Source organism: Acanthochromis polyacanthus, chromosome 8, assembly GCF_021347895.1.
Source record: "Acanthochromis polyacanthus isolate Apoly-LR-REF ecotype Palm Island chromosome 8, KAUST_Apoly_ChrSc, whole genome shotgun sequence".
NCBI lineage: Eukaryota > Metazoa > Chordata > Actinopteri > Pomacentridae > Acanthochromis > Acanthochromis polyacanthus.
In genome coordinates this window covers 9,672,360-9,686,876 of record NC_067120.1, presented here as the reverse complement: position 1 = coordinate 9,686,876, position 14,517 = coordinate 9,672,360, and the positions used below count along the sequence as shown (strand labels likewise).

The window sequence follows — 14,517 nt, the reverse complement described above, 5'->3', positions numbered from 1 at the left end:
CATCTTCTTTCACTGTTCTGCTGGAAAACCTTGAGTCCTGGCATTCATGTGGATGTTATTTTGACAGCCTAAAAATTGTTGTAGACCAAGCACACCATCCACAACAACAACAACAACACTCCACAGTGCCAACAGCCTTGCCCAGCAGGACAGTCCACCCTGCCACATTGTAAAAGCTGCTCAGGAAGAGCAGCCTAAGGTTGATTCATTCTCAAAACTCCCCGGATCTCACCAGTCTGTTTAGCCATTCATGGGATCCACCAGACCAAGCCCACTGACGCAATGTCCTGGTGCCAGACACCACAGGACACCACCAAAGGTCATATTTGAATGGTTATTAGGTAAGTCATTTTAATGTTGTGGCTGATCAAAATATGTAGGAAGTATAAATGCATCCTATATGTCTGAGGGGATATAAATGATACCAGGCCTATCTTACCTCATTCCCCAAACGATACTTGATCTCATACATCAGGATGAGTCCGTTGGGCATGACGGGTTCCGGCCAGTGCAGCACCACACACCCTTGAATCTTGTCACTCCTCTCAGAGATCACTTTTCCAGGGATGTCATCTGCTTTGACTGGAGAACGAACACATCGGCGTTGTTAAATCGAGGACGTCAAATTTCAGAGAAGACATAGTAACACACCGTGTCACTTTTTCCTTTCCATCATAGACTCCATGCAGGTTATTGTGTTCCTCACCTGCAGGTTTGGTTCTGGAGAAGACGAAGGCTCCAGCACTGCAGTGCCCCACCTCCTCATTGCAGGCGTGAATGTCGATACGGTAGACGGTGAAGGGCCGCAGATTGCCGATCTCTAAAAATTCTGCTGGGCTCTTGTCCTCCAAGAAGGGGTACTCTCTGACAGGAGGAACGCCATCTGTGCTGTTATCCCCTGGGCCAAGGCTGGTATTCCCTCTGCCACCGTCAGGAAACAGGGTGTTGTTCGCAACACTAAAAACATCTCTGCGTCGACGGTCCGGAGGTCTGAAATACCGAGGAAAAGTTGACAAAAACACCTGTGAGACCGTTGATTTAAACACTACTTCCACAATACAAGACGAAAGTTATAGCGTGTGTCCTTGAAATTTTATTCTGACAAGTAATTGTAGGTTTATAACTCCCCAGAGCTGGAACATCTCACAGGAGCGGGTGGAGTGAGTGTATAGTTGTGTAGAAGGATGAGGTCAGACAAGGTGAACAGACAGAGAAAGGGGGAAAAACTGATTTTTCCACAGCAAGAAAAACACTTCAACTCAGCAGCTGTCCAACAATAAAAAACAAGTCTGTAGGGCATTTTTGAGACACAGACATTCTGACCCAAAACCTTCAATCATGATGGCCAGTGCTCAGCAGCCAGACAGAGGGCACTGAGGTGAATGGACACTTGCTATCATCGTGCAGATGATAAGCTGTGGAGCCTCCTAGAGCTGGACATCATCATTACTGAAGGCAAACAGGCAGTGACAGCTGTGAATGTTACAGGAGCGGTCGCACAACAGACACCACAGGGCATCTTACCCACCTGTGAAACCTGCAGGCTGGCTCTGATTGAGTTACCAAATGAAAGCTGTATTGACAGCTTTACAGAGCTCTCACAGTAGTGATAAATGTTTAGGGGCTGTTTGAAGGCATAATGCGGAGAGCGTGAACAGTTGGCTACGCCTTAATTACAGTATAAACAGCTCAGACAAAACTTAATCATTTCAGATACAGAATTCACTGGGAATCAGGGCTGCAACTAACAACTATTTTTTCAATTGATTCATCTGCTGATTTTATCCTCAATGAGCTGACTAAAGCTCCTCTACAGTCATTGATTTTAAACGCTTTCAAACTCACCTCTGTGCATCAAAGGTTTTTACATGAAAATAATCCATTCTTTGATATAACTCTACACAACTGCTTCTTTGAGAATGTGTAGATCAGGGATCACATTCTTCAGAATTTTGTTGCATAACTTCACTGCAAATGCAACGTGAGTTTAAGCTAATTCTTCTGGTATTTCTGTGGCTTCAGTCAAACTGGGATGTATTTTCACTTTAATGTAGACACTATTCAGTGACTATTTAATTTCAAGAACCATCGTCAACAACGTTCTCATTTTTACTGCAATTTCACTCAAATATTAGCATAATTCACACTGATGCACTTCAAAGTAAATGTATTTAAATTGATGCCAAAAATATGTATACCTCTGCCTATAATAATGCTATATACAAAACTATGCAGTCAAGAATTCCTCTACTGACAAAAGTCGGTACAGTAGCGTTTGTCTGCAAAGTTGTTAAGAAGCTGTACAAGTCGATGTTATGATCATTCCACTGTGGGACACAGTAGACTGATCTGACTCATACTGGACATTTTTTCCAAATCAGAGTGACATCCAGGCTGTTTTTTTTTTCTTCTTTTTTTTTGGCGTAACTGCAGATTTTTCATTCTTTTTGCATACTGCATACTGCATACTACACGCTACATTTTGCCCAAATCAGTAATCACTGCTAATACAGGAGGGAGTTTCGAACACAGCCTATGAACCCTTTGTTTCTATCTTTGCCCTCAGAGGGGGTCTTTTAGTCGTTTGTTCTACAAAATGTCAGAAAATACAGAATGCCTGCCAAACATTTTTAAAATATCAGTCAATAAAACCACCTTTTTACACACAATTAAGAAGCATTTTTGCATAAAAGACACTTTAAAAATTGATAATTTAGACTTTTCTGTAAATCATCTAGTTCTTTCAACTTTAACAGGAGAACTAACTAAGCAAGTGAAGCATCTTTTATATTTCAGCAGACGTAATCTGTGTATAGACACAGACAGAAATGTGGGAAAGGCCAGTCGCACTGACATGTCAACATTCTTCTCTGACAGTTATAACTGCTGCAGTCCAGCAAAACAAAAAGCCCAGAAGTTCAGTTTTTACTGACAGTACATCAAAAATCTGTGACAACTGACAGCAGAGGAGAGAGTGAAAACACAGACGCATCAGTGTGAAATGAGAGATGCATATTTGTAGGCTCCTAGTTTCTGTAAGTGGAATAAGAGCATTAGAATAAGCAGGGCAGTCGTAACACTGTGAAAAGGCTCATCAGCTGACTGAAGCAGGCCTTGTAACAAGTGACTTACTACAGTTAATGTCCTGACCTCACCTGCTAAAAAAAGAGCCACCTTTACGCAATGGAATCCAGATAGGAAAGCCGTGACTGCACTTTCAGTCTGCGTTTAGCAGGACACAAGAGGGAAAGATCTCTGGATGTGAAGGAAGAAGAGATAACTTCCAGGGAGTTGTTGATGCCTTGAATTCACTTGTATGTATTCATCATGACTTTCAACAGCAGGGGATTAGAGTAAATAAATGCTCCAGTCAGCTGATAACAGGTTTTGCATCACACTACGAGGTCTACTAAACAGATACTGGCAGGCACCATCCTCTCCTGCACTAAATCAGGCTGCCTTCCTTACTTTCTGTTTGTCTTCTAGTGCTGATGGGGCTCTTCCCTCATTCATTTAAATTCCAGATGGATTCACTGTACATTTCCTGGCAGCTGTCTCACTCCAGAAAAAAAAAAAAAGAGTCTCAGACAAAGAGAGCGTGCGAGGGGAGGAGTAGAGTGGAGTGCTGAGTCGAGGGGGACAGAATGGAAAACATTTCCTCTTCTTTCTGTTTCTGTTTTCACACACCCTCTTTCCCCTCACCCTGGGTCTAAACCCTGAACTTTAGTTAAAAAAAAATAAATAAAAAAAACTCCATCATTTTGAAGGCCTTTCCCTGGAGTGGTTTGTAATAATGCTGGCTGTGTTACAGTGGAGAGTCTGTGCATACACTGGCTGAGCCCTTTGCTGCAGGCCAGGAACCTGCCACCCGCTAGTTTCCTAGACAGCTATACTATAACAAATCAACACAGCCTTGGAGAAGAGGGGGGGAAATGATATGAGTTAAATTACAAAAGAAAGCTCTGTTTTATCATTTGTCTCTCAGACATATTGATCCAATTCCATGAGAGCATTGTGAAAGAAAAGAAGGGAAAACAAGGTCACTGTTACGCTGTTTGAATGAATGATCTCTGGATGCTCATCCTTTAAAGATATGGACGTATAGGACACCCTATAAATCTATATCTCGATGTAAGACTTATGCTTCCTTCACAAAAACTAACAAGTCTATCAAAGATGTTTGTATTTTACAGTGATGGATTGGGAGGCGAAGGAGAGTGTTCATAAATACATAGATTGAGTGTGACAGCCTGACCGAGAAGTGTGTGAGAAGAACAGAGCTGGAGTCTTTGAAACAGTGAAACACATATAGCCACGAGCAAGTTAAATGATAACACAACACAGATGTCAGTCCTTGTTGTGGGGAACAAAAGCCTAAGCAGCTAGTGTGCAACCAAACTAGCCTCTTCAGACTTCTTAATCACATCTCTCTCCTGGGTTTGTTTGTGTTGCCTAAATTGCTGCCTGTTAGGTCCTAACATCCCCTGTGCCACTGTTGCCAAGACAACAAAAAGCCGCAAGAGCACTAAGAAGGCTTTGGATCCTACTCAGCATGTCTCCTCATCTGCTCCACCCGACAAAAGGGCCGAGCCCAGCGGGCCAGCTCAGCCCCCATCTGGTCCATCTACGCCCCCATGTTCGGATCCTGTCAGCACCACACAGGAGCTGCTACACCCGGGCCAACCCCTCACCCCTAATTTACAACCATCAAGGCAAACAAGTTTAGCTCTTTGATGGCCATCTCCACATGAGAGGAGGCAGAGCCGGTAAACAGCTGGAGATCCGTGTGAGGTAGATGTTACATCTCTGCTCTGGTTAACCGTACCTTGGCAGAAAGATGGCATTGTGGAGGAAGTTCTCAAAAACTTTAAAGAAGATGCGTTCATCCTTCTCCCGGTCCTTCTCCTCGGGCGTTTTCTGGCAAGCACAGCATGGACCTTTCTCTGCACCTGCCAGGTCTGACTTGGTGGGCTTGGTGCTGTCTTCCATGTCTGAGAGTCCTGACGCCGGGATCCGGATCGGGATCTTCAGCTCTGAGTTATCAAACCAGAAACAAGGACAAGAGTGTTTATTGAAGGGGAGCATTTTATGTAATTCTTTTTTCAAAATTAAAGAAATACTTTAATACATTTTTGGAAAGATGCTTATTTGCTCCCTGAAATCAACATGAGAAGAAGCTACACACAGCAGCCTCGTTATGTGGCAAGACTAGAAACAGGTGGAAAAGCCCATTTTGTCCAATGGTGACACTTCTTAAGTTCACTAATCAACACACTTGTTTGAGAGTTCTATAGTGGCAAGCCAATTTTGCTACCCTTTGATAGAATCAAATCCCTTTGTCTCCAGTGCTTATGCTAAGCTAAGCTAAGCTAAGCAAAGCTAAGCTAAGCAGCTATTGGTCATTGCCTCCATTTGTAACACACAGACAAAGTGGTAACAATGTTTTCACCTCACTCCAAGTAAGAGAGCACATTTCCCACAATAAGAAACTATTTCTCTGAAGACGGGGACAGGCTCATGGGTAGAACATGTTTATTATTTTGTGGAGTGAGTAATGCAGACCTTTGGAGCAGTAGTTGTGTTGGTAGAGCTCCCTGTCCTCGGGCTGCTGCTGCCAGCGGACCAGGTAGTAGGTCAGGTTGCCGTTGGGAAAGACCGGAGGCGACCACTTCACCACCAGTTTGGTTGAGGAGTTGGCAAACGCACGGGCATCTTTCGGCACAGACGGCACTGTAAGAAAGTCACGACATGTTTTAGCATCGTTACTAAAGAGCATTAACAGCTACAGCACTAGTGCCAGCAGACTGATGTTCAGACTTACATGACGGACGTGTGCGAATGTAAATAATATCACTCTTTGCACCAGTAATGTGCTTGTCCTCCACCTGTAAGGTAATAGCCTTCACAAAAATAGCATATTGGGTCCAGGGCTTCAGCTGCTGAAGACTGACTTTTGGATAAGTATTTTTCTCTTGAGGAAGATCAACATCCACCATGTGCCAGCTGTCTGAGCCGCAGCCATCCTGCCCATCAAACTCAGTGATGTTCTGGAAAGGGCTGGAAAAGACACAAATCATCGACATAAAGTATTTCACTTAAAAATATACAAAAAAATGACATCTACTTGTATCCAAACTGACTGCTGGCATGGAAGGAAAACACATTCTAAGTTACACTGTATGATATTCTATTTATTTCTGGACATTTTAAATGATTCATGATTATTTTCCTAGCTCTGTCGGAAAATCTTACAGGTAATCAAATCAAGATTTCAAGCAACAAACAAGACGCTGGTGTCGTAAGGATGTTCTAAATTAGGTTGTTTTGCATTAGGAAATTTTTTCCATTGGTCATCTGGAATCAGAGTAGCTCAAAGGCAGGAAATCAGTTTAAAAGCAAAAACACTATCTTTGGAAAATGTCCGTCTGTATTATGAAGTGCACACCGATAGCAGTAATTGCAGAAAAATATTCAGATATGATAATTTTAAGGTGGTGTTTTCCAGAAAGAAAGTCTGATTTAGTGTGCAATCCTGTGCGTATGACAAATGATTCTGAATATCAGTTAGCATGCCTGAAATAGAAGTTATTGTAGAAGAAAACAACTTCCATCATTATCTATTGTGTCTCTTTTACATGTGAGAGTCTGTTAAGATACATAAAGTTGTTTGTCTTCTGAATACTTACGACTCCTTGTAGTAGACAATGAAGCTGATAAGGTGTCCGTAGTCTGGCGGCTGGTAGCGTTCCCATGATATCCTGATAGTATGACTTGACGTGACGTTAGATTTGAACTTCAAGATATGACTTTCACCTGTCGCAACAGAGCAGGGCCCACAGTGAAACGTTTTTTTTTAAAAGAACCTCTCACAACAAATCTGTTAAAGTTCAGAGGATTATACTCACAGCTGGCTCTTTCACCGTTGTTACGGAAATCGCCCTCCTCTGGCTTCACAGTGATGCCCGTCTTCTCCCACATCGTGTGGATCTCGGACATGCAGAGTTTAGGGTTTCTACGGAAGAAGAGACGCCCGGCCCGAATGGTCAGGTTGTGTTGACTCCAATCCCATAAGGACTGCAGATGCTGGTTGTTGATGGCAGAGAACGAATACATGCTGACAATAGGAGACAAAAAAATGGTTACAAACATCTCATATATAGTATGAGAACAACTTTTTTGTAGGATGTAAACATGGAGTTGTCAGAAATGTGGTTAAATAAGGGTTTTTTTGCCACTTGGTGGCAGTGCTCAGCACTAACTAACAGAGGTAGGCTCAGGTTTGTGTGTCTGACAGTGAGTCTGCATTTGCACAGAGAAGGACATGAAACAGAAACAGTGTCAACGCCAACACTCTCAGCTCCAGCAGCCCAAGTAACACAGCAGAACACCTCCAGAGTGAAGGGAATGCCTGCCATCCTTGACAGCATTCCTCAGAGTGAAACCTAACCCTGGGAGAAACGATAACAAGAAGGGCGACAGGCTTTCCCATGACCCCTTTGGCCATTACCAAAAAAACTTTCCCTCGTATCTCAGACTGCAGCTGATATCACAGTGAGGACACTAATGGACCTGAGACTTTCCATTCAGCTTTGTAGGCACACTCACTTAACTGTCCTGCGTGCATGACTTTGTGCATCATCTGTAAGTGGATGCCGCAATATCTAGAATCTGTGTCACAAGACCTGAAGGTTATACTTAGATTTATCAGTTTATGTTAATGCACAAGTCCAGGGCAGACACTTAACAAGAAGTCGCTTTGACATTTGTGTATGTATAACAATATGCTTGTTGCTGGGCTGCAGTTTACTCGTGTCCTCTAATTCCCTGTCACTACAACATGCATGCACACGTTCACAGGCAAAAAAGAAAAAAAGAAGTGCAGACAACAGCACAGACGAGCCATACTTGTCGATGAGTTCCTGCCCATTGATGTAACGCAGGCTCTTGAGGAAGGACAGCGAGCCAAGTGCGTGGGAGTGTCGAATCTTCACATAGCCCGTCACTGTCTGGATCAATCCCATGAAGCTCTCCAGCTCAGAAGCTATATTATCTGGGGACAGGAGAGAAAAAACAATCATACAGATATACAAAACAGCCTATGTTAAAAAATCACTTATTAAAATATCCAGGACCTCCACTGCTACTACAATTCCACATCTAGCTCTTAATGCAAATACCCCAAAGAGCACTCAACTGTATAAGCTTGATCATATGTGGAGATTACCTTGTGAGCCATCCTGTCAACTGAGCAAATAAACAGCATTATAGCATAATGTGATAATTGGGTTAGAGTGCAGGAAGCAGATGTAATGCTGATTTTGTAGGCTGCACTGTGTATCCCACCAGCTTAGACCACTAGGCTCTTCTGCTTCCACTATCTGTCTGATCATAATAATCACAGCACAGACAAGCGCAACACACTGCAATAAAGTCATTACACTGTAGTCAGTAAAGGATGAATGTAGAGTATTGCATAGCCAAGTTAAATATTCTGTTGGCTCGTCTTCTCCAGTTTGAGAGCAGAGAGCTACTAGTGTGTATAATTAACTTAGTTGCAGCTCATAGACCATCAAAAAATTCCTGGAATGTATTGTGGAATACTTGGCTAAGTTAGGCTGAAAAATGTAAAAACAACGTCCTTCTGCATAGCTGCACTCACTTCCACGGCGAATGTTGATGTCCAGATTGCCTTCAATGACAGTGCAGTCCCTCAGGGACTGAGCGGCATCCACAGAGTCGATGACAGGGGACGAGCAGACCTTATCACAAAGGCCATTGCAAGCACTGCACAGCATTCTGTATACAGGGGACAAGTGGAAAGAAAAAAGAGAGACATGAGAAATAAAGCATAAACTGTCAAGGAGCAAAGTCTTGTGTTAAATTTTTCTACCTCGCCCTGAAGTAATTTGTCCACTCCCTAACTCCCAAACATTCCAAAGGAACCATGCAAATAAATTCAGTGCACGATAAAAGGTCACCTCTCACACAGAGGGTTTAATCTTTTATGGGGCCCTCAACTGAACTCTGTTTCGTGAGAGAGTGACTCACTGTATTGACCTCAGAGACAAAACAGCAGTGCCGTGGCCAAAAAAATATCTTGCAGCAGAGAGTCTGCATGGAAACTTCAGGGACTGACAAGACAAATCAGAGAGGAAAACAATGAACAAAACAAAAAAAAAGCTTTCTTATCCCAGGTCAGGGTAAAACAAAGGAAATGAAAAGGTGAGGAAGCGCTAAAACACTTCAGTCGAGTCTCTTCTTAAAACCTTCGAGTGCTGGTCTGTAAAATCTATCCGAGGTGAAAACAAGACAGACTGTTGAGAACGTTTCACTCTTTCTAAATAGTCTGAGAGGTCTAAATTTTAATCATTAATAGTCGGAAGCTTTAGCACTTCCAGTTTTGAGACTTACTTTAAGAATTAGCATTTTGAAGGGCCAGGTCATGGGAAGTTCAACTCAAAGATACTTCATGCAAATGATTTCCGCACGCGTAGTGAATAAAACCACTTTAGAGAATGTGAATACTGAAGAATGAACACACATCTTTCAAAAATAAATACAGCCAGGAAACCAAGTCCTGTAGCTCACCCTGTGACATCAAGCAGATTGAGAAAGCTTAGAAATAATGTCAAATTTCAACGCAAATAATAATATATTTTGCATTCAGTGTGTCGCCTGGCATCGTTTCTCCCAAAATTCCCAACCTAAACTAGGAGTGAAGGGTGAGTCTTTACCGATTGGTCTCATTGCGTGTGAAGCCGGAGGGACAGTCGGGCATACATTCTCCGCCGTGGATGACGAAGTGAGTGTCGCTGGGCAGGTGCACTTGAGAGCACAGGTCCATGGTGATGCAGCGCCAACCTTCAAACTTGTAAGTGTCGGGAGGACAGTCCGGCACGCAGCGACCCTCGTGGTAGTAGTGGAGGCAGGCGGAGCAGGCCATGTCGTTGTGGGGTTCGGTGCAGCCACCGAGACACTGGCTGTGGCAACACTCTCCCTTGTCTGTGCAGGCAAGTTTGCAGTGTGGTGGGCATACTGATGGAGACAGAAAGAGATGGAGAAGGGATCAGATTTGGGTGGATGGAAGAAGTCTGACATGTTTCCTACTAAATCAAGGATGATGAAGAGCAGATTTAAATGTCAAGAAACACTCGCAACACCTTCAGAACAAGAAAAATTAGGCAAGAATTTTTTTCTTTTTGGATGGGACAGTGCATACTAATGAATGAACAGTCTCATAAGTTTACACAAGGTTGCCGTAAGTAAGTCGGATTTAGCACAAGGCTAATTTCCATCCGCTGTCCCAAACATAAAAGAGAAACATACAGGGTTACAGACATATAAAAACAATATAGCAAAACAAAAACAATGACAATAAATGGATTCTGGCTGGGTTATACCTACCCTAAAGTGCTTTCTAGGCAGTGATTGTCATAAAGTGCCTGTTTATAAAATGCCTGATTTTCTCAATGTTTACAAGTGTGATTGTTAATCAGCCACACTTTATACTGTCTCTTAAAACTGACAAAGGTGGAGCTTTCTCTGATAGCTATAAGTGAAGTATTCCAGTTTGTGCAACCTTCAATATTTAAGGCAAAGGCCTTTCTAAATTTTACTTCACCCCAGTGGTTGAATTTGTATTAGTAATACCATTATGGAGTTGTATTGTTGTTATCTTCCTAATAACAAACAAATAAACATTTTAAAGAGCAGTATGGACTCTGTGCATTCTCTACACTCCCTGACAGTTTTACAACTTAATGCAAAATGTTCCTAAATCTTATAATATTCAGATTTTTGCCTGAAGTTATTAATTTAACTGTTTATTATTGAGGTATTTGTTAGTAAGGCCGCTGCCCTGGATTGCATTATGCTGATGTCTGTTTTGCCCAGTTACAAACATAACCAGGAAGAATATTAGAAACACACTTCACTGCAATGTACAACATATGCTGTAGTTAAATGAATACCTCTTTGACTGCGTTCGCATTTATGCCTTCATGCCAGATGTGTTGCATTGGATTGCATTAAATTTTACAGCTTTACCTAATACAGTTGCTTGCCACTTTGTTAAATGTGTAAATTTGCATTTACAGGGGGATTTTCTGCAAAGAGACAGATGCTTTTTACAGTCTTTTGTTTAAGTGTTGCATGACTGGGCTCTGGATGCAACAAGAGAAGAGGTGTCAGACTTTAGGACTAGAGAGCTACAAAACTGTTATCTGCCAGCACGATGACAGTGTTGGAGAGTAGCATCACAAAACAAAAGCAGTGTCGGCGGTGTTAGAAATCAAATACAGGCTTTTTAGTAAAACTGTAGCGCTCCCTTCATTTAATAGGAATAATTTTAACAATGTCATACCCAAAGTATCCTTTGATTGTAGAAAACTCCTGTTCATGCATATATCCCCATTTTTACCCCATTTAACTAAAACATCTCTGCATGAAACCATCTTTTCAATCAAAGTTTCGACAAAAAAAGCAATAATTTCTCTTTTTTTTTAAAGGAAGGAAAGACAACTGTAGCTGGAATCAGACTGCCACTATCTCTACAGCTTTCAAGAAAGAAAAACTGTACATCCTTCCAGGCTCTGAGAAAACGATTGTGTGTTTCATATTAAGCTTGAGCAACATGAATAATAGAAGCTCCACACTGTTTACTGTGCATCACCAAAACACATAGCAATATGTTATCAATAACGCGTAGTTATTTTTCCCATGGCTTGGGACAGACATTTTACAGATTGTACATCCTGACAGCTCATCAGATTTATCTTGCGACATGACCATTAGCGTATCAACTTTCACTACTTGAGAGTAACTCTTTCCATCCCAGGCATTAGATCAGTGATTGTTTGTAGTCCTGCTAACTACTGGGGTCATTTCCATCTCTCTTACTCTAACACGAACAGAGACGCAGATAAAACCGGTAAAAAGGAGGCGCCTGCTTTTAGTGTTCAAACATATTTCTATTGTAGCCTACTTACAGAAAAACAGATGTAAAGAGGAAGAAAGCAGACGTTTCCTACTGCTAGCTAATCTTGAGACACTGCAGGCAGGGGTGTCCTAGTTTCAGATGAGTCCACTCCATAGAAAAAGCACCTGGAGTGTGTAAGTGTTTGTGTGTCTGTGTATGTGTGTGTGTGTGTGTGTGTGTGTGTGGACTCATAAGAATGACTGTGAAAGGCCTGGTAACAAGGGATTTTTCTGCTAATGATTGTTGTTTGAGGAGTCTCAGTCCAAATAAAGAGCTGCTCTGGGGAAAAAAATGAATGAAGAGTTTGTGTTTCTTTCGGGAAATGCGTAACTGAAAATAAATCTATCATTTTTTTTCTATCTCAAATCTGCCATATTTGCATAGTAGAATCTGCGCAAACAGAAAAGCCCTGGCTGGCCTCCACATCCTTGTGTTGTTTATATTTTAGGGGGCCTTAAGTGTTTACTATTTATTGTTATGCTCTTTGTTATCGCTGCAAGACAAATTTCCCCGCATGGGCAATAAAACTGAACTGAACTACACTGAACCGAACTGAAATAAGAGGCACAGCACTCCTGGTTCCTTAGCAACCGCCTCCTGGTGCAAAGCCAGAGCTGAAAAGAAATGTGAGCACACACACACACACACACACACACACACACACACACACACACACACACACACACACACACACACACACACACACACACACACACACACACACACACACACACACACACACACACACACACACACACACACACACACACACACACACATTTTACCAATCTCATGTATGTTGCTGTAATTTGCAAGATACTATTATTGCAGAGCACAGGAAGCAATATGAGTGCATGTTGGTATGTGGATATTCATGTGTGCCAGAGACAAAGAGGAAAAGGTACCCTGCTTGTTTGCTTGCTTTTAAATGAAATGCAGTTTTCGAAGCATTTTGTGTCATTTGTTTCGGTCCATTTGTGAATCAGTCAAGAAAATGAAGCAGAATTTTGAGCTGATCTCATGATGAATATTTTTTCTCGCTTTACAAAACATCTGTGTAGGTTAACAACGTGACGGTGCCCTACAGCCATGCTGCAGAGCAAACACACACTTCCACAGTGCCAACTCCAGTTTCGCTTCATTTAGGAAGGAATGAAAGTTTCTCAAATATTTACCATTCTTTCTTCTATTTGTCAAATATAATGAGACGATTCCATGACAAAATGAAAAACACTCATTCAATAGATCTGGAACAATATGTCACTGTACTTCATGAATTCCCAATAAAATCCTCTTTTGATCAGATAGACCTTGAAATCACATCACAGTTACTGTCTGTGATGTGTCCCTGTAAAAGAATTTCCAGGTCAACACAAGTAAGTAGGGTATTCAACTATATGGCCATTCCTGTGCTATGTTTAGCTTCACACTACGCACAAGTTCTGTCACACCCGGAGTTGAGTGGCTCCTTGGTACTTCACAAATAGTGTATCTAACTACCCTGGATTCGGTCCAAAACAAATGGCAAAGATCTTTTTTAACACGACAGCATCAAATGCCAACACACACAGGTTCTCACATAACAGCTGTGATTTGATTGGAAATATGATGCTGACATTAGTGTGTTTAAAGCAGGCGGATTAGTGTTGCACATTTGCAGCATGAGGAAGTGACAAAAAAGAAGAAGAAGAAGAAGACGAGAGAAACGTAAGTGAGGCTTCATTTTCTTGGAATCCTACCAAAAGGGGGCAGCCAAGGCAAACTCTAATGAGCCTTATTGGAGGAGGTCTGCTCCTTCGACATCATTTTAACAGATTCCTCAAAGAAGAAAAATTCCAAACATGCATACCTTCCGCCAGAGGAAAAGGGGAGGGAGGGGGAGTCGCTGCCTTAAATCCATATAAGTCGACCCGGTTTCACTGCGTGACCAAACAACCCGAGGTATCAAGGATACAATCCCCTATTTATAGATGCTCCTAATGCAGCCCTATTTCCACGCTGCTGCTCTCCACACATAGCTATGCAGGGCATTGTAGGTTTCCACTACTTCAAAGGAAAGGGACTACCTAACAAGGGGCTCCTCACAAGACAAGCCATCATCTGCGTAGTCCCCTGAGCAGATGCTTAATATGAACAGGGATAAATCAGAAGCATCAGCAGTTTGGGATTTGGCCCTATTAAGTGCATACTTTGCTACAATAAACAACGGTTGTGAGACTCACAAAAACTTATACAATCTAAGGCTGCAGAGTCAAAGAAGTCAAACTGCTGAGAGTAGGGGTAAGGAGGTTTATGCCATTCCTCTCATGCAGTAGTTACACAACTCCCCCCCCCTCCCCCCTCCTCCTCCTTTTTAGAGCAAACACAGTCAGGTCAGACACCAACCGCCAGCCTGCCCCCGTTGTTCACCAGAGCACTGCGACACGAGGAGTGGCCGGGTCCATTTCATCAATAGTAAACGAGACAATGGTCAGCACAGAGGAGTCGCCTTCTCAGTGGCTGCTGCATCCGTACGTCTAGCATTAAATACAGCAGCAGCA

At 42.3% G+C, this 14,517-nt stretch overlaps 1 protein-coding gene across 1 annotated transcript in view; it reads right to left on the bottom strand.

The window, feature by feature from the left end:
* The window catches only part of igf1ra (insulin-like growth factor 1a receptor), an 81,299-nt gene that overhangs the window by 17,215 nt on the left and 49,567 nt on the right, over nt 1-14,517 (bottom strand). Inside the window, exons 3-12 of the mRNA XM_022211226.2 lie at nt 9,735-10,035; nt 8,660-8,796; nt 7,906-8,050; nt 6,906-7,114; nt 6,687-6,813; nt 5,822-6,057; nt 5,563-5,730; nt 4,826-5,033; nt 707-990; nt 440-582 (exon numbers count right to left, since the gene is read on the bottom strand). Coding sequence (XP_022066918.2) covers nt 440-582; nt 707-990; nt 4,826-5,033; nt 5,563-5,730; nt 5,822-6,057; nt 6,687-6,813; nt 6,906-7,114; nt 7,906-8,050; nt 8,660-8,796; nt 9,735-10,035 — 1,958 coding nt within the window. The remainder of the gene's footprint in view (nt 1-439; nt 583-706; nt 991-4,825; nt 5,034-5,562; nt 5,731-5,821; nt 6,058-6,686; nt 6,814-6,905; nt 7,115-7,905; nt 8,051-8,659; nt 8,797-9,734; nt 10,036-14,517) is intronic.